This window comes from Thermobia domestica, chromosome 6 (genome assembly GCF_964235325.1).
Source record: "Thermobia domestica chromosome 6, izTheDome1.hap1.1, whole genome shotgun sequence".
Classification (NCBI taxonomy): Eukaryota; Metazoa; Arthropoda; class Insecta; order Zygentoma; family Lepismatidae; genus Thermobia; species Thermobia domestica.
This window is the reverse complement of record NC_137459.1, coordinates 187,497,069-187,518,043: the sequence shown is the minus strand read 5'-3', so window position 1 is coordinate 187,518,043 and position 20,975 is coordinate 187,497,069. Positions and strand designations below refer to the sequence as shown.

At 35.3% G+C, this 20,975-nt stretch overlaps 1 protein-coding gene across 2 annotated transcripts in view; it reads left to right on the top strand.

Moving 5' to 3' along the window:
• Positions 1-20,975, top strand: part of LOC145688365 (delta(24)-sterol reductase-like) — a 142,630-nt gene that overhangs the window by 57,409 nt on the left and 64,246 nt on the right. Inside the window, exon 2 of one of the 2 annotated variants that reach the window (XM_081762513.1) lies at positions 20,007-20,258. The exons of the other annotated variant lie outside the window; for it this stretch is intronic. Coding sequence (XP_081618639.1) covers positions 20,241-20,258 — 18 coding nt within the window. The 5' untranslated portion in view covers positions 20,007-20,240. The remainder of the gene's footprint in view (positions 1-20,006; positions 20,259-20,975) is intronic. 2 annotated transcript variants of the gene reach the window in all.

Genomic DNA, 20,975 nt, shown 5'->3' with positions numbered 1-20,975 from the left:
ATAGTCAAAGTTACAAATGAACATACATGAAAATCATAAAATAATATAAGCATGATTTTCAAATCAATTGACACCTTAATTATAGTACACTCATACAAAGACAGAAATAAAAATAAGATAAATTTACCAAAGAATACAAAATAAGCATATGACATGTGAATCTCATAACCGAGATAATAATAATAAAAAGAAGTGTAGTATCCAAAAAAAAGCAAAGATAAAAGAAAAAAGATGATAGGAAAAGAGAAAGAAAGTTAAAAGAGAGAACAAGAAAACAACCTAAAAAAATTAAATTTTCAAAATTAAAAAAAAAATTAAAAATTTCAAATGGCACCTTACAAGTTAAAAAAAAAATATTTGTCCTCTTAGAATTTTAATTAATTGTGAACGAATTTTAATAAAATTACTTTGAAAGATATCTATAGCATTGTAGTACTTATTGGCTGTATCTATAGTTTTATAAATTGAACTCTTCGGGGTAGGAACATTCGAAACAAAGGGTACAAAATTTCTAACATTGCGATATGGAATTCTTATGGACCAGAGACCATCAATAGAAAAGACACCTTGAAGAATATTATGAAAAAAACTTAAATAAAAAATACACCGCCTATCAGTTAGAGGTAACAAATAAAGCTCTTTAGGTATGCAAGACAGACTCATATCTTCGAAGTTTTTAAACTTCCATCGTAACCAAGCCAAAAAATTGTTTTGAACAGATTCCATAGCATTCACAAAATACTTCGTTTCACAATTGCAAATAACAGTGCAGTACTCCAGATGGGATCGCACATTGCAAATGTACAAAGTCTTACAGGTGTTGACACTCGAAAAATTACGGCATTAGGGATGCGCTCGAGTCGAGACATGTCTCGAATCTCGACTCGACTCGACTCGAATTCGAGTCGAGATTCGAGTCGAGACACACTTTGTAAAATTCGAGACGAGTCGAGACAAACGTATTTCTCGACTCGAATTTTCGAGTCGAGACACGAGTCGAGTCGAGACGGCTCTTAAAAATCTCGACTCGACTCGAATGTCTCGAAAATCTTTCTATAATTTTTAATATTATTTTGAAGAAAGTATTCACTCAGAAACAGCCTTGAAACCAATTCCAGCTTTTATTCCTTTAGAAAGGTACAGAACGCATAAAATTAATAGTTAATCTTTAAAGATCAAGATTTAATTTTCAGCTCAATTCAGTTAATTAGAACTAATAGTTAATGTCGTTGTATTTGGTTGTACTGTAAATATAATAATAATAATAATTGATTATCTAGTTTGTATAAAACTATTATCCGTAGTCTAAATCTAGTTTGTATAAAACTATTGCGATAGAGTGAACTTCATAAATTCTCTGAATGAGCAGTTGGTAGTCTATAGTAATTTAGCATAGTTATAATTATTGTGTTTTCGTTCCCATGAACGCAATAGGGTTACGTAACTTCTGGATTATTCGCTTGCCCAACTATTCTGAGGCTTTAATATGTTGCAGCATATCACGAGCTACGGATAATATATAATGTAACATTTGTTGTACATCACATATTATGATACGAGACTATTTTACATAGTATATCTTGACTAATATAAATAAAATAAAGAGTTTGTTTGTGTGTTTGTCTGTCTGTGCGACCTGGGGACCAGACGAGTGGACCGAGAGTTCCCAAAATTTGGTCACGGGTACCTTGGTCCAGGCCCCAGATCAAGACGAAGCGTTTTTTTTTAATTTCGAACCAGGGGGGTCTCGGGGGGGGGACGTTTACTGGGACCGACCTGGGGACCAGACAAGTTGACCGAGAGTTACCAAATTTTGGTCACGGATACCTTGGTCCAGGTCCCAGTCTAAGGCGAAGCGTTTTTGTCAAAATTGGAACCAGGGGGTCTCAGGGGGGCGTTTAGCGAGACATGTAGTAAAAGTAAGCCAAATTGATCGACATTAGTGTCAAATCCATAGTTTTCACGGTCGCTGAGATCAATGGTGACACTTCCATCAGCGATGACTTGCAAATTCAGCTACTACTGTATGCGGGCCGGGTGTCAGCGGGTGAGGAATACCGAGACATGTATAAATAGCCCATATTGATTGATACTAGTGTCAAATCCTTAGTTTTCGCGGTCACTGAAATGAATGGTGATACTTCCACAGGTGTTGACTTCCAAATACAGCCCCCACGCGAAGAATGGGTATATTAAGCTAGTATTACAATAAATGGACTGCTTGGATGCCAATAACTAGTACAGATAAGTACCATCCACTTCTATGAATAGGTTTTTTTAAAGGATTTTTGTAAACACTAAGTTATAAAACAATGAACTACATACAGTAGTTATGGTTTTGGTTCCCAACATAAAAGAAATATGGATTGTTCATGAGATATTGAACTTCAACTTTCACTCCTGGGAAATTTCAATTTTGGAGTTAGGCCACTTGGCATCAAAGCAGTTCACTGTAAGATAAATACATTCCGCACATTAGTAACATAGTTGTTCAGGGGCCTTCGATTTCCATCCTCTCAAATGAAAGCTGAATGATTGTTTGATACATGCTGACTATATAGGAGAAATAGTGTATTAAGTTTTCGAGCTTTGGTGCGTATCCGTATTTACACTCTGATATAACTTTAAGTTCACACTCAAATCGAGCTAATTGTTTAATGCATTTCGAAAGCTTTTGTTTTTATGCAGCTCATTAAGGAAAATCTATTTCATAATCGTAACATTTATGTACTAAGAAACTATGAACGTAAAGGGGACTCGACCTAGCCCCGTGGCCGCTGTGACTCAGTGGCACAGCCCTCACCCTTGGTGTGTGAGGACTCTGATTCTGTGTGTGTGTGTGAACTCCGCGGCTAGTGTATGCGTACAGAGTCGGAAGCGGTATGTATTGTTTATACTACTTACAACGTTACCCCCCACATAAAATATAAATTCACCCTTTCTCCCTTCTCTTTTTCGAATACAATGAACCGACTCTTTCGCTGAAGAACGATGCTAAAAGAAAATTGAAACATATGTGCCTAAACTTTCTTTGAAGCGCAGTCTTTTGTATTTGTAAGGTTTTGCGAGTGTTTTCGAGATAGCCAAATTTTTACCATGGACTCCTGCTGCGAACTGACCGTGAGTAAACACCCGATCTCGCTGTGCTCAATTTCTCTCGCACACGTGAAATGGGTTTCTTCTTTCCAAAACAAATAGGAAGTTACCTTGTACTTTTGCATTTCTGCACGCACACAGGTACCATTGTTGTTTTAATGATCAGAAGAAATATCAAAACCATCCGATATATATGATACAAAACAGCTAACAGAGGGAGGCAAAGATAAAAATAGGCCTATACCAAGTTTTCCGCATGGTACCATTATGGAGAATAAATATTTGATAAAGTCACATAGATGCGCTTAAACCTATTCCATCTGTCCTTATAATTTTTCTGGTCTCATCAATTTCTCAGGAGAATACGTACAACATATGTCCAAATTCCATATATACTCTTTCTAAACTAATGAGTAAACAAATTAAGAACATCAACTGATATCAATAAACAGGAAAAAAAAACAATACTTTATAGTTCTATCATTTGGTACACATCTCTATGAAGCACAGCTTGTTTCTTTTTGAAATAGCTCCTTCGTGTCACAGCTGTGGTTAGTTTTGTTTTGTGTTAGGATGAAAGAGAGAAATGCAACATTTGCTTCGAGGTGAAGTTATATATATTATTAAGATGAGCGGTGATAAGCGAGGTTTAACAAAGAGTGCCTTTCGGATGCACAATTTAACGGGTAGTTGCAGTCCGTGTTGAGAATCGAACCAAAGCTATGTAAGACATGTTAATATTGAGCTCTTTTGTGGTAAAAGTAAACTTCAGAAACACACAAAAGACTTGAAACATCAAGCTAATGTAAAGCAATTGAAAAATAGCCTACCTATCGCTGCATCTTTTCTGTGGCTAGAAACATGCAGTGTGTAGCAACAAGAATCGTGTTAAGGACTTTTTTTTTTGAACAAAACATTCCCTTCCACACCATAAAAGACAATATAATGTTTGTTAAAAGAAAGTGCACATAATATTTTTAAATTTTGTTTGTGATCCTATCATGCATAATTATAAATAATGCCTTTCATACTACGAGAATGAGTTCAACTATACGTCATGGCCCCTCTAAAGCGGGGCCGCGGTGGCTCAGTGGTAGATCGTTCACCTCTGGTGCTTGGGGACCCTGGTTCGATCCCAGCTCGTACAAAGTGAACTTTGTGGTGGACAAACACCGTGTGCGTGGGTTTCCTCGGGGTTCTTCCGTTCCTCCCACTTTCTTCATTCCACGATTTCACTAATTTCTCATCATCACCCCTCTCCTTTAGCCTAACCGGCATAACCGTGGGACGTAAAACTCAAAGATTTCACTTCATTTTTTCCCTCGAAAGCGATATCTTTCAAAATTATTTATTGTTAGATATTGTAAATTTACGGTATCTATTTTAGTGGACGGGAAATTTTGTATCTAATCGGATAATTTCATGGCTTCTAACAGGAATTCGCAGTTACGAAATTTGCATCACTGTCTTTTGAAAGGATGCCTAGAAAAAATACTACTAGAAAATAACTGAAAACACAAAATGGATTTGATAGCCAAATTCACGTCATCTTGGTGCGTCATCATTTTTCTTTAAATATTTGTATTTAGTATTAGATTAGAGTTTAGTGTCCCTTTCAGCATCAAGGCTATATGAGACGTGAACTTACAAATTAACGTGGGTTCAGAACCACAGGAGTTCCCATCGGAAATCGAACCTAGGTCTCCCGCACCAAAGACGCGTACGCTAATCATATGGACAAGGGTGTTCGATATTTAGTAATGTGTACATAAAGTTGTGAAATTGCGCTTGTATAATGGAATGCAATTCCTTCTACTGACATAAACCTTCACAATACTTAGCTGGACAAAGTATCTTTAAAAAGAAAATGTCACTCTTTATGTTTCAGTTCCTGGTTCGACTGAAGGATGGAACAAATTGCAATTAGCGTTTTTGGATCCTACTTTGTGTAGTTGATTCATCATAAACTTGGTATTTGATACGGATATGAACTATTACACTTATTTGGTGTTTATTTCTAAATAATAAGTCCTAATACAATTTCATAAAGTTGTAATTCTTCTTTAGTTTGTATCACTTTACACAATGACAAATCCAAAAGGTGTGTTGTATCGGTGCAGTACCAGTTTTTCACGTTTTTCAAAATGTTCCAAAACCCAAAGAATAATCTTTAATTTCTGATATTCTAGTCGTCACAAATTACAATTTTATAATGTAGTCAATGTTTATAATTACTGGGCAGTTGTTCGTTTAAACTAATGACATCATAATAAAGTCAAAACCCTAATTTTGAGTTGAATTGATTCTGATTTTAACGTCCCGTTCAGCAGCGAGGCTATGTGAGACGTGGACCTACTGATTAACGTGGAATCCGAACCTCATGAATTCCCACCGGGAATCAAGCCCAGGTTTCCCACGCCAAAGGCAAGTATGCTAACCGTTAGCCACGAAGGAGCTCCACCATAATTTTAGTGGGCGATAAGAAATATCTCGCCAGTGCTTTTACAATAAATAAAATTCTATAAGTATTAAAGAATAGTGGTAAGAGATTTTATAATAGCTCTTTTATTTATGAGATATGAGTATTTTGAAAAAAACAACAACTAAAGAATAGGTTGGCGGAACCACAAAAGACTCGTAAAATAAACTTTCTTATAAATACATACGCACCTTACTCACCTTTTATAATTGCTATGATTACGTTCTTCATAAAAACAGAAATTCTCTTTTAGTGATACTTTACACAAGATCAAGAAGTGGGTTCAAATTTAATTAAAGGCAAAATACAATACAATAATCCACAAATATTGCCTCAAGTGAGTTTAAAGATTTCTAAACACTAGTGCGAAACCGGGCTCTGCCGTTGCGATCGATTTACAGGTCTTGAGACGAAAGTAAGAAGGGTCTTACGCACACAGTAAGTAAAAGCAATTAATATGCCGGTAACTTTCCCCCAAATGGGTGTATCTTAAAACTAACCTCACCATTATTTTTCTAATTAAATTCTAGCCCGAAATTATGTATCATATTACCCTATTCCCATTTTGAAAACTTAACCTTAATTCAAAATGGCGGATTTCAAGATGGCTGCCATCAAGGTCATATCTACCATACGACTTCCCCCAGGACTTATATGTATCCACATGGTTTTTCTTCACTTTTCTTCATTAACGCTCCGTTTACAAAGGGTAGTAAGGGACTTCTGTGGTAATCTCTAATAACCACATCACAACTCTTAAAAGTTATTAAAAAAATAGAAAACATGCACCATGGCAAAAATTTGTCATCACAAGTAATGATGCATACATGCCTTCTATCAGCAAAAAAAGTTTCATTGAAATTGGAGCCGGACATTTGAGTGATGTCCCTTGTGGGATGTGATTGAACGTGACGTCAGAACACATCGCCCCCCTTCCCGGAATTTACGGGAATTAAGTGACTGAGTGAGCACATGTGGTGCCAGCTCTTTCCAGCGACCTATCAAGTATCATTGCGTGTATGCCAAGACGTGTCGCCGTTTTTATCCATGCCAAAAGTCGACATACTGACAATTAGGTAGGTAGTCATGATGGTCTGGCTGATGTGTGCGTATATTTTAACTCGTACATTTTGTCTCGACTCGAATTTCGAGACGTCTCGACTCGAATTCGAGTCGAGTCGAGACAGAGACTGTCGAGTCGAGACACGAGTCGAGACAGAAACATATTTTCGAGTCGAGACACGAGTCGAGACAGAAACATATTTTCGAGTCGAGACACGAGTCGAGACAACATTTTCTCGAGACGAGTCGAGACAGGCTTAAATCTCGACTCGACTCGACTCGAATGCATCCCTATACGGCATAGACATTTTAACATAGCTAAGTTCTTCCTAGCCTCAGAAGTTATTACCTGTAAGTGCTTATTGAATAATAACTTGTTATCCAAAATTATTCCTAAATCCTTGACATAGGCTCCAAAATCGATTCTCTGTTTACCGACTGTGTAATTATACAAAAGATCAGTTTTCCTTGAGAAAATTATGCCTTTAGTTTTGGTAAAATTCAAAGGCAAAAAATTGGTTTCAGACCACTTGACCACTAATTCAATATTATCTTGTAAGGATACTTGATCTTGAAAGGTTTTAATTTCTTTAAAAATTTTTATGTCATCGGCATACATCAAATATCTACAATTTATCTTCTCAGGTAGATCATTTACATACAACAAAAACAGCAACGGACCAAGATTAGAGCCTTGAGGCACACCAGATGTTATATTATGAATAGAAGACATATAGCCATTATACCTTACTTTGAATTTCCTATTGTTTAAGTATGAATCTAGCCGCTTTATTATTTGATTCGATAATTTGTACTTATACAACTTACTTATCAATAAGTGATGAGGTAATTTGTCAAAAGCTTTGGCAAAATCAAAATAAATAACATCTGTCTGACCACCCGATCGAATAACAGAAAACAAACTATGTACAAAACATGCCAAATTTGTAGTAACTGATTTACCATTTATAAACCCATGTTGATTTACATCCAACTGATCACATACAGAATTATACAAGTAGTTGTACATTATTTTTTCAAAAATTTTAGGAATAACATTCATTATAGATATTGGTCTATAATCGTTAATTTTGTCACCTTTAGTCTTAGGTATTGGTGTTACGGCTACAATTTTCCAGGCTTCAGGATAAATGTTTTCATTTAAACTCCAATTAAACAAAGATGCTAACACTGGTGAGATTACCTCAGCTACACCTTTTATTATAAAAACAGGTATTCCATCTATACCTGACGCAGATTTAGTCTTTAAGGATTTAATAGCATCTCTTACATTTCTAGTTGTAATAGGATGTATTTTCGTTTCACAAAAAGTTTCTGATGATGTTAAATAATTATTTGTATTGCTAATATTTGAAAATGTCTGGTAGACTGATGCGAAGTACTCTGCAAACAGATTTGCCAACGACTCGCAGTCGGTAACCAGAGAATCATTTACTACTATTCCAGTTGCAGTCTTGTTATTACCCTTAGATACATATCTCCAAAATTTCTCAGGATTACTTTTTAATTGATTTTCCATTTTAGTATAGTGAATACGTTTGTCATATTTTAACTGAGTCTTAAAAGCCTTGCGGCAGTTATCAAATAATAAATAGTCTTCGTGTTTTAATGTATTTTTATACTTTTTATGAGCTAAATTCTTTGATTTTAATAAAGAAACAGATTTTTTGGAGTACCAACACGGATATTTAGATATTCTTGGCCTAGATTTCGGAATATTTGTTTCCATAGCTAATACAATTGCTTTTTCAAAATCGACAACAGCTTCATTTATATCTGGTTTTAACAAGATATTATACCAATCTATATTGGCCAGTTGTTGATATAATGCATAATAATCACCTCTAACAAATTGAAAACGTTCAGAAAACTTATTTATTTTACAACCTTTAGGTAAAAACACAATGATTTCAATCGGATAATGAAAAATGTCAGGATAGACCATGCACTGATTGGTTTTTCTTGACATAGAAGAAGCATTTGTGATAACAAGATCAAGACCAGAAACTGAAGGTTCAACACACAGGTTAGTATTTTCCAAAAAAAAACAGACAATTGCTGAAACTTCAATTTGGAGTAATAATGTATTCCTGGAAGCTGTTCATTATTTAACCAATCAACTTTGGATATATTGAAATCTCCAAGAATCAATATATCATTTTTCAAAGGATTTAACCTACTAGAAATATGGTTCAAATAATTTTCAAAATTCACAGGGGAAAAAGTTGGTTGAAAATAAACACACGATATTAAAAGATTCTTTCCAGTATTACATTTTAATTCAATCCACACACATTCACTTATAAGTTCAAGATCAGGCCTGCGATTCACCATAAAGTTTTTCTTTATTGCTATGAAAGATCCACCACCTCTTTGACATTACTCTTCACTATATAGTCTGTCGGCTCTAAAACATATATAGATATCTGGGAAATAATCGTAGTCTCTATGAATATCGGATAACCATGTTTCTGTTACTGCAATTATATCATATTCACAATCAGAAATTGAAGAGAAAAAAATCACTACTTTTAGTTCTAAGTCCACGGACATTTTTGATACCAAATTTTAAGGTTTAGGTTCATCATGCTTAGTAGGAGAATTATGATTAGTAACTTCGCCATAATTCCGCAATCTACCATAGAAAGGACCTATGAGAACACCTGTAGGCCACACTTTAGGATTATTAATTCGGGAAAAGTCTAATTCATTCACCTCTATATGAAAGGAAGAATAAGAATTATGTTTAGTCTTCAATCTGGTACAAACCACTTCTTTCCCATTGAGTTCCTTAACAATTCCTTCAACTTCTTCACTAGTAACTAACGGGTTAAGTCTTGTTACAAACAGTGCTTTCCTTCTTGATTTAGATACCAGGTTTGAATTACCTGAGCCACAGCCAACGGTGAGTTTCCTTGGTTCTCTCCGAGAATCTGAAATCGGCAAATTGTTAGCTCTCAGAGCTTGATTATTATTTTTGGATATTACTTGAGACCAGAGTGAAGGTGTGGATTTAGAGGATATTTGCTCATCTTTTCCAGTTTCACTATTATCCGTTAAATGTGGGAAATTATTTTGATCATTGATGTTTGGAGTCGGTGTAAAGTCTTGTTCAAAGTCCTGGTTAGAAGTTGAGATCTTACGGGTGTAGACTTGTTCTCCAATTAACAAACTTCTCAACAAAGTTTTCTTTCCTCAGACTTACAATTTCATTTTTAAGTTCAAATAGTTCATGTAAAAGTTCGCTCTTGATCTTGTTTACACTAAATTCAAGTAATTTTGATATCATTTCAAAGTCCATAGAAGAACCCTTACAACAAGATAACTGGTCATCTTGTCTCTTTTCATTTTCAGAGACACGTAGTTGCCTAGCACTAGTTGAACTACCACAAACAAGAAAATTATCTTTTTGAACACAAGCACTACATTTAAATTCACTTAATTGGATATGTTCCTTTTTACTAATTTGTTCAAAGCAAGCTGAGTGACATTTTCTCTGACAAGTATTACATTTCGAGAATGGGGAATGGCGGAAACTTCATAACGAGGAACTACATAGTTTATACGGTTTACCCAACATTGTTAGGGTCGTCAAGTCTAGGAGGCTTAGGTGGGCAGGTCATGTAGCTAGAATGGAAGAAAGTAGAAACGCTTTCAAAGGCTTGACTGGAAGACCCATAGAAAAACGACCATTAGGAAGACCTAGGCGCAGATGGGAGGATAATATTAAGATGGATCTCGCAGAGATAGGAATACAAAGTAGAAACTGGATGCAATTAGCTAAGGATAGAAGTCAGTGGAGAGCTTTTGTGAACGCGGTACTGAACCTGCGGGTTCCATAGGCCATAGAGTTAGTTAGTTAGTTAGTATTACATTTAACAGTTTTCTGCTTTCCATATATACATTGATTACATTGTGGACAATCATCTGCTAGAGGTGCCATTTAATATAAACATAATAACACTAAAAAAATGAAAAGAGAAAAAAATAAAAACAACGAACGCGCACACAGACGTACAAAAGACTCCAAACGGCCAAAGAAGAATCTGTTCACAAGTTAAAAAAAAAATCAGCTTCTCGACCTGCCAGAGGATCTAAAATCACTGAAGACCTCACGACCCAACCTATTATTGTGAAGCTTAGGAACAGAGAAGATGGAAAGGTCCCTGCTTAGCCACCATAGAGCCCTGCTGCAAGATACTAATGCACCTCGACTTACTGCTCACGGTGTTTCCAGTTCCACCTCGTGGAGGAAGGGACAGTTGCTCATTGATGGTAATTGGCCAGAAAAAAGGAAAAGATCTTAAAAGAAATGAGCAACCACGGGGCTAAAGGCCGAGAAGCGATAATAATAATAATAATAATAATAATAATAATAATAATAATAATAATAATAATAATTTATTATTATTATTATTATTATTATTATTATTATCATTGCTGTTGTTGTTGTTGTCGTCGTCACTGCTACCATGTCTCGGTTTAAATAGATTTTTATCTTAATAATCTTTGTTTGGCAGGTAAAAGTTGGATGTTCTAACTTCAGAAAAGCTATATAGGCACCAGACTGTATTTTCAGTTGCAATAACTACCTGGCGCAAGGGTTATTCGATACATACATATATATGAAAACATAAGCGTATATGCGTTCATGCACTTCTTTGACGTGGTAATTAATAACCTGGCTACCGCTATTTTTGTGAGAAGGAAAACTATCACCCAGCTAAGTTCCTTAATGCATGCGGACAAACCAAAGTTCTTCTCCTTTCCTCTGTGTGGTCCATGTTAAATTCGCACAAATCAATAACATAACCATACTATGTGTACTACTAAGTAGAGTTGGATTTACCATATTTCGTGTTTTTATATCTAGCAATTCAAGCTTGTGATGGTAATAGAATTACGGTCTCTACTTCGGACTGCAATTTTTAGATGCTTAATAATAATGATGAAAGATAATATTCATTGCCTACTATTCTAAAAATGTTCTCTGCCCACAAACTAGCTTTTGTGTTATGAAGTGTACATTTTGATATCTGAAAATTCAGTTCTATACAATAGATTGTATTTAACATTATCGTAATGAGTCACCTTGTTTATAGTGTATTTTTTTTATTCCCGATTATGGTATTTCCAGGGGAAGGAGCAAGCTTGTCCACCAATACAAGATATTCACATTTTTTTTATTAGTACAGTATATTATGGTAATAGTTTTGAAACAGCATGTGGTATTCAAACTCAAGGTGGGGGACAGTTGCTCCCTGTCCTCTACAAATTACGCCCCAGCTTAAAAGGACGTTCAAATGATTACTAGAGTGAACGCTCACAGCTAAGATAGGAAACACCTTTGATAATTTGAGAAAATGTTTCCTGACAGCCCTGATCCAATCCATGAGAATCACGTCTTAGATTTTTATTTTTATTATTAAAAAAGCTGGTGAAATTGATATTTTGCAGCCGGTAGTTTTATTGTGTGTGTGTTTGTGTATGTGTATGTGTATAACTCCTTATAGAGTTGTAGAAAAATATCTTGATGCAGAATGTTCTTCTCGTATCTTTTTTCGCTGTAACTGTAGTATTTCAAGTGACCATTTGGAATCTTGTAACTCGATCGACACATCCTGTCACGTGTTGGCAATGACAGCTAAGAGCAGTGAATGCAATTCAATTAAATCATGACTGACTGCTTTAGTTACAATTTACTTTGCTTCGTTCAGAAGTTACGTAAAGACTGTGGTGGTAAGTGACCTGCTGATTGGCAGCATGATGAGTGCTTAGTGTCTTTCGTCCTTCAGAAAATGGAAATTGCATTGCCCGTGGTTAGTACTATTAATATCTCAAGGCTAATTTGTGCAAGTGGCGATGCGGGTGTGTCGCGAGGAGGCGAATGGCACTAACTTGTGTTGGGTTATCTTCACAACGAAAATCTGTTAATATTTGTGTGTGTGGCATATGTAATAGTAACTTTGCTAAGTGCGTGTACTACTTTCCATTACTTTGTTTATTTCGGATTACATTACAAGATAGTAGTGTTAGTACGCTCCTTACTCTACACGATAACTTGAAAGAAAGTACATTTTTAAATTGTTTTTCGCAATATATAGCCAGGGCAGTTATCTCCTCTGTCTCTGTCTCTCTCTCTCTCTCTCTTTCTCCCTTTCCCTCACTCGCTCTTTCTCTGCTCTCTGTGTAAAGAAAGAAAGCAAATGAGTGACCAGGACCGGATTAACCCTCTGGAGGCCCGGGCCTGGAAAAAAATATGTGGCCCCTGCTGATTTCGCCTAATACTTTTCTGCTAAAGTACAGTAGGAAAGTGAAGGGAATATGTTTCATATTTTTGGTCATATTTTATTTTATGATGATGAGTGTCTCTTTATGACTCTCTTTAAATAGCCAGTTGAAATTTTGATCAGACTAAGGTCCCCTGTCCACCTGGAAGCCCGGGGCTACAGCGCCCGTAAGCCCCACTTTAATTCGGCCCTGATTGAATCCGAGTCGTTGTAAAGTAAATGTTCAGTGCACTTCTTCAGTTATTAAAAGATTGGTCTACCAAACCTCCTTCATATATTAACTCTGTCCGTGTGTCCGTCTTTCCGCCCGGGTGATGAAAATCTCGAACGATTTGGTGAATCAGAATGAATTTTGCCCAAAATGTAGTAGGCAACAAGCTAGGAATGAAGTTAGTTGGTAAAGGTGGTATGCAGAACGAAAGTTGTAGAAATTAACCATTCTCAGTTTTAACGTTGATCACTATTGAGCAAAAACGGTAATAGATAGCCAGAAGCTTATGTGATCAATTAAGCGTCCCAAAAATACATTCAATCTCCACTCCACCACTTCCTGTCAAGAGAGTAATTTAGAAAATATCACGTCATACACACCAAACTCCATCACGTGGTGTACTTACTTTGTAGGAGTTTATATTTTTGGATGCTGACTTTCCAAAGAATATCTTGGTATTGAGATGTATTTAGTGATCAAGGGGTTATCTTGTGAGTCTTTGGTAAATAAGAATCTGCGTATGCCACAATTTTCAAGGATGTGTTTATAATTTAATAACTGACTCCTTGATGTAAAAGGTTGTTAAGGGAAGCAATGGAAACAAAAGGATAGCATTATGAATAGAGAAGACAGTTTAAAGATAAATAAAATTTGGACAACAAAAAGTGAAGAAAAATATATAATAACGGTGATAATAATAAGTCGGTCAAAATTATTAGCGAAAATAAAATTGAACTGAAAATCCGATCAACGAGATGTCCTGACTCCCAAATTAAGTTCTGTCAACTTTTATAAAATTTGAGCTTGAGGCCGCTGGGCTTTAGAATAAGAAAGTGTGGAGTAATCTGCTTTATTTGTCCTGTCAGTGAATGTAAATTACTTTCGAGTACTATATCTAATAAGTCAGTACTGCAGCCTATTACGTAGATCTGTCAGTTCGTAAACTACTAGAGGAATATTTAGTGGAGGGGAAAGCATATCCTAAAATATGAAACTATATACTACTGGTATATCTAATGACATCGTAGAGTACTGTTAATTAGATGTCATGAGATATAGGGCGCTGGTTTCTGTGGTGTAAGTTGTTGAGAAAAATAATTCTTGACTTAGAATAGGATCTGAAACATTTCCCACTCCTGACTGTAGGGGGCTTTGGCTAGGTTTGAGTTTCTTTTCAGCACCGAGGCTGTACGAGACGAGATATGCTGTTTATAGTGGGATGCAACGAATACTCATGTTTGTATCTGAAGTGAACGCTCCGACCGGTAATCGAACTTGAGACCACGCCCACATAAAGCATACGTATTGGTTGCTTGACCACGAGAAGAAACTGCAAAAGGTTTTGAATACTACCTAGTGGTAAAAAGAGTCATTTCGTTAGGACAAGACATTTGGAAGATACAAGGTAAACGCTGAAACCCCAAATCCCGCCTTGGTAAACTCATAAAAGTAAAGATTTTGTTTTTATTTAAAGGAAAGAGAGTATAGGTCTCCTAATTTTTGATATACATTCATATATTGAAGATTTTGGGTTCTTTTAAAATATTGATCTTACATTCGAGATGAATTCAGAAATCTGCTGGCATCAACTAATAAAGATAATTTAAGACATCAACAACAATAATAATAATAATAATAATAATAATAATAATAATAATAATAATAATAATAATAATAACCTTGAATGATATTCAGTAAACAATGGTCATTCAACTCCTTTTAGAGACTTTGCTCACAACATTGTGTGATGCTTAAACATTTAGGCTTATAATCAAGATTTAATAGGACAAAGAATATAGATTCTGTTTAATGTGGTTTTACCAATTTGTAAGAACTTTCAAAGGTGGATAGCTATACATAAAATTATATTATATTTGATCTCAACTTGACTATTTTATCCTTTACAAAATACATATTGACTAGCACAATTTTCAACAAACACAATTATAAGAGCAATTCTCGTATGTTTATACATTGAGTAGTTGTAATAGGAGCAAAAAGGAATGCATTTGTTTTATGTTCACGTTTCTTTTTAAACAAATTATGAGAGCTCGTAATTTATTCCAGAAAAGAAAGGAACGCATTCCTTTCAATTACTGATATAAAATGCATTATATAGGCTACTTAATGTAATGAACATACTATCTGGACCATATGTTAAAACTTTGTCAACAGACCGTTAGCTCATACGTGTATGACATAATATACAATTCTCGTAATGGACGCTACTCTAGTGGACAAAGTGGTTCAGTGGTTAAAATGAATAACACTCTTTAGACGTAAGTTTTCTTTTGTATTGACAAAATTTTAACATTTAGTATACTTACAACTTTGAGCAATGAATTGATTCACATATGGATTCTTTCGTGTAGAGAGTTACTGCCAGTTAAGTATAATTTGTCCATGTTCCGTTAACAGTTAAGAATAAGATGTACAAGGAAATTATGTTATTTTAAGTTCTCAGTGGGGAGGGTACAAATTTCTGGGAGTGGTCCAATTTGCACACTTCTTGAAAGGACTTTTGGTAAATTAATAATTTAATGTAAATGGCAATAAAAGATATGTATGCAGAATCGAACTTGCAACAATGAACAACAAAGTTATGCATACGAACAACTCAGCATAATTTTCCGCCGAAAAATGTTAGCTTTGATTTTAGTTTCTTAGTTTTCCTTAGTTGTAGAATTATGCAGTTAGGGAATGAAATTACTTGTGACACGTATATAACATTTGAGATAAGGCACACTAAGAGCAGTTGTTTTTAGAAAGCTTCAAAGCTAATTCAATTTTTTTATGCGCTAATTTGCATATGATCTTAGAAATTTATTAACAAGGCACAATCTTGTAAATATAAACGTTAAAAATAAATCAGTTTCCGACTTAACAATTCTTTTCAAATAAAAGGTACGGGACGCCAAACTAAACTTTCTTGCTCCAGTTCTTTAAAATAAATCTTGGAGTTATTAATGAAACATGTTCTAGTAAAATACGAACAAAATTATAAGGTATTTCCGGAAAATTTCACCCAAAGAAAACCCATTCCCAAAACTAAACTATCTCTTGTAGATTTCCCCATAAGAAATTAGTTATGCTGTATATTTGGGTTTTTAATGAAACATTTGTTTATAAAATAACAAAATAGCACGAGTGGCATTTAATAAAAAGTAAACTATCCTTTGTGGATATTTTCGGGTCTAAGTGGTTTATGCAATATTATAGGAATAGTTATGAAATATTTGTGTATAAAAAAATGAACAAACTCACTTGAGTAGTTTTAGAGAAAGTAGTCTGAAAAGAAAACTCACCCCAAGAATAAACTACTCTTTCTTGATATTTCCCAGAGAAATGACTTACAATATCTAGTTATTGAGAAAATTATTTTGAACGAAAATCGTTACAGGCGTTTTTGAGAAAATCGCACATATTTGTATTTTCACATTTCAGTAAATTATCCTTACTTTTAAGAGCAAGAAGAAAGTTCGAAATACATCGTAAAAAAATCACATGAAAACCGTAAGTTTAATATTTGGTTGAGGTAAGCTGAACGGCATGATATCTAGGCGATTGTACATCGAGACGAACAGACAGACAGATGTCGAAAAAACATACTGTTTCGGTGTCTATGGGTATGGGCCATAAAATGTGTAAATCTGTTGAACTCTCGAATTCGAGTTTTTCGCGATCACCAAACTTTCTTCTCTCCTTTTGCCACCTGAAAGTAAAAAGGATTCTTTTACAGATTCCGAGCAATTCTGAAATTTATATATTTAGACACAACCAAATCGTTTTCGCTAGTTTCCATAATTTTCTAAATAGGACGATTTAAAACTATTTGCAAGTTTTGCATAATATTTCAGGCATAAGTATGACGCGTTGATTTTTGAAGCACGGGGTTTGAAGTATCCTACGAGAGAAACATTTGTAATCATTGGAAAGAGCATGGACTTGTATTTAAGGAAGTAACCAAAACTTGAGAAAGTCGAAAGAAGCTACAATATGAGGTTTACATAGTTGAATCTCAGGTTTCGATCCGGGGGCCGCAGTAGCTCAGTGGTAGAGCGCTCACCTCTGGTGCATGGGGTCCCGGGTTCAAACCTTGGCCCCGCCAAGTGAACTTTGTGGTGGACAAACACAAAGGGTGTGCGTGCGTTTCCTCGAGGTTCTCCCGTGTCCTCACACTTTCTTCATTTTACCATTTCATTCATTTCTCATCGTCACCGCCTCCTTTAGCCTAGCCGGCATAATCGTGGGACGTAAAACTCAGATTTAATTTTATTTCATTTCAGGTTTCGATCTCTTGGTCTCAGAGTAATGTGAAGTCACCTTACCATTTATTTTTTTTTTACATGCGTTATTTTCTTGACATTATCTAGTCGTTTAAACATTTCGGTGTTTAAATTACGTTATTTACTAGTAAGGGGAAGAAAAATGTTGTTCCCTTCAGTGCTTGATTATGTAACTTCCTTTTTGTCCTTATTGATCCCTCTTTTTTTCGCCTATTGTGAGAATAATGCCATTATTGAGGACCTTTTGTTGCACTTCACGATCTGCTCGAAGCGCTGGAGAGGACTGGAATTTGAGAGTACCGTTGCTCAGAAAACGAGGTGCAGTCTCTTCGTGGCTGAATCTGGCATTCACGTCGAAGGCTTTGAAGAAAACTTGCATGATAGCTGCTTTTGTGATGTCACGAGCTTCAGCAGGTCACGATGACTTCACCCTCGTGCCCATTAGGTCATATGACATAGTAGCCATGTGTATTTTTTTCCGGGTTGTAGGTGAGATTTTAGGTGATGGGAAACTGTGTACCTATAACAACAACTTATGTGTATGTGTTGAGTATCTAAATGACCTACAAATATTTGTTGCATTTATTGACTCAACATACAAGATTATCTGAAAGATCTACGAATGTCTGAATATATATATATATATATATATATATATATATATATATGAGTTACCACTCTCCTACACTACTTCAGAGAAGTCAAAAAGTTGTTAAACTAAAGTTTAGTTTGGTCAGAGATGATTAATCAGTTTATTTTGCTTACAAGTTTGGAAAAGCTGGTATGCCTTTTGTTTTTTTTAACTTGTTAAGAAATAAATTATGGAACATTTGATAATCAGTTCGATGTAATTGCCTAGCAATTGTCTCTAACTTGGTTCTCTGCTAACTTAGTTTCGTTTGAAGTCTCATTAAATGCAATGTAGTGTGTATTTGAATTGTAGATATATTATTGAATATATTTACAGCTTTTAATTTTATTATATCATTAAATACATTTATAGTTTTACTATTTATTTCAAGGTTGAAGAACTTTCTTTTTTAGATATTAATGAACAGAATGGGGAAAAACTACTGTCTTAGTATCCTCACTAATTAAGCTAGGCAAGTGGGGTGGAACCTGTCTTAATGCTCGTTTTTGGCCGGGTGGCTGGCATGTGATCTCAGGTTCGATTCATGGTAAATGTACTTGAAATGTACTTGACTCTTCTACAAACGTAAGTAGTGGTTCGGATCCCACTTTAAAACAATAAAATCCTGTATCACATTAACTTATTATGATTCCGCGTGATTTGGTCTCATATATGTATAGAGTGGACCTATTATTTTTTTGTTCAATATTTTAGTATTTTTAAAAAGTTACTTTTGCGTACTTATTACGAGAAACGTCTCTTTCTCAAAACACATTTTAATTTATTGGAAACATTTTCAAAAACGGAATTAAAAATGAAGTCTTTCAGTTTAACGTCCCACAATTCTGCCCTTTAGACTAAGAGACGTGGATGATTAATTGAAGCGCATGATGATGAAAGAATTGGTGGAATTAGAATGAGGGAGGAAACGAAAATACCCTGAGAAAGCACAGGGACACTGTTGTCCACCACAAACTTATTAGGCCAGGGATCGAACCAGGAACCCCACGCGCCAGGTAAGCCCTCTATCACTGAGCCACTGTGATCCTCCCAGAAAATGAAATCAACTACAATAATTAACTTCTTTATCCAAAGGAGCTCCATTTGTGAGTAAGTGGTTAGCGTACGAACCTTTGGTGTGGGAGGTCCGGGTTCGAATCTCGTCGGAACCTTATGTGGTTTGGATTCCACGTTAAGCTGTAGGTGCTCGCTTAAAGAGGAGCTTCTCATATAGCCTCGCTGCTGAAAGAAACTCTACCCTCAAATAACATTTTAAACTTTTTTTTTCAAAGAACAGCTTTCCTCGAAGTCATTTAAAATTTAGTGAGTTTGTTAAATTTGAAAGAAAGTTATGGGCATTTCTTTTAAAACTCTTTCGAGAGAAAAGCATCTTAATTAATATAACGTCATTCGTTCTTTGTTAGTTGCAAAAAGGAATGATTTTCGTACCATAGGCATTCTCTAACATTTTGCTTTGTAAAAAAAAAAAAAAAAAAAAAAAAAAAAATAACTATATTGTCAATATTACTTACAAACATTTCCTGACAATTTTTAACACAATTGTAAATACAAATTTATATTTGATTTTAGGATGCGAAAGAAAGTAATTATTTAAAAAAAATGAACGAACAGGAAAATATTGCTTCCATTTTTAACTATTAGGTCATCTTTTACGTAACTCTGATGGTATAGACAACTGAAGATTGGGATGACAGCCACACAATCGGCACTGATAAGCGCGCGCACATATTTGTCAGTTTGTTTGTATTGCTCGGACTTACTTATTCCTAGTACTGTGCGATTTCGTTCTACGAAGTCATAAATTGGTTCATTTTTTTTTCAAGTAACGACACCTTTAGCCGTTCTATATAGTTTTGTCTAATATTGCTGTAGAGAGCAAGTTTGTGATTATTTTATTTCATTTTTAAAGGGAGGAAAGTGATTAGGAAAAGATGTCATTTTGGCACAAAATCCGTCAGAGTACAGAAGAAAACTCAGGAAAGTTTGAAAGCGAGACTCAGATCCGCGAGATCTAATCCAATGAATCTGTAGATAGCATTATCAGAGACTAATTCAATCTCTAATCTATATCATAGTTAATGTTTTGGAGGTTGGTACGCACCGTCTGGTTTAGAGTTTGCAGAAGAAGACTGGATTGGAGTCAATGTTCAGGGTCAGGCAGGTGAGTTCAAAATATGAGACCATAAAGGGTTTAAGCTGCGTTTTTTCTAAAAACAAATGCAAAATACCTCCATAATTATCTAACGTAATGATAGCGATTACTTCAATTATTAACATAAAATGTCTTGATAAACCCGGTAACAAACCATTTTGCTATCTTAAAATGCTATATAAAATTTTCTAAGTTTTGTGGAAATGACAAGATTCAGAATGTCAGCTTAATATCCCCGCATCTGTATCCAATGTAGATAGGGCTGTTACATGTTAGTTTGAGAGAGGATGTTTTATAGAATTCACACACACACACACAAAAAAAAATCGATACATCTCTTAATGGTGTTGAGTACTAACGTCATTTTTGCTGTTTATCCCATTGGTTTGAGTGAATGTTACCGAGATGAGAATGCTGCACTGGATGTATGGGATAAGAAGAGCCAGAGTAAGAAGTGAGATTAAGGGGAACAATCAATGTTTTAAAGGTAATTAAGAAGATTCAAGAAAAAAGATTGCAGTGGCATGGTCACCTAATGAGAAGAACTGCTGTGTGATCAGGAGCCGAAGATACCTCGGATCGAGGTCGAGGTTTATGTCGCGGTCGCTACCTCGATGTCTAGGTCGCGATGAATGAAGGGCGCACATAGTGAAGAGGTCGCACCCTCGCTGTTAAGTTCTCAGTTTAAGGTGAAACATTGCTGTGACGGATATAAAATTATTCCGT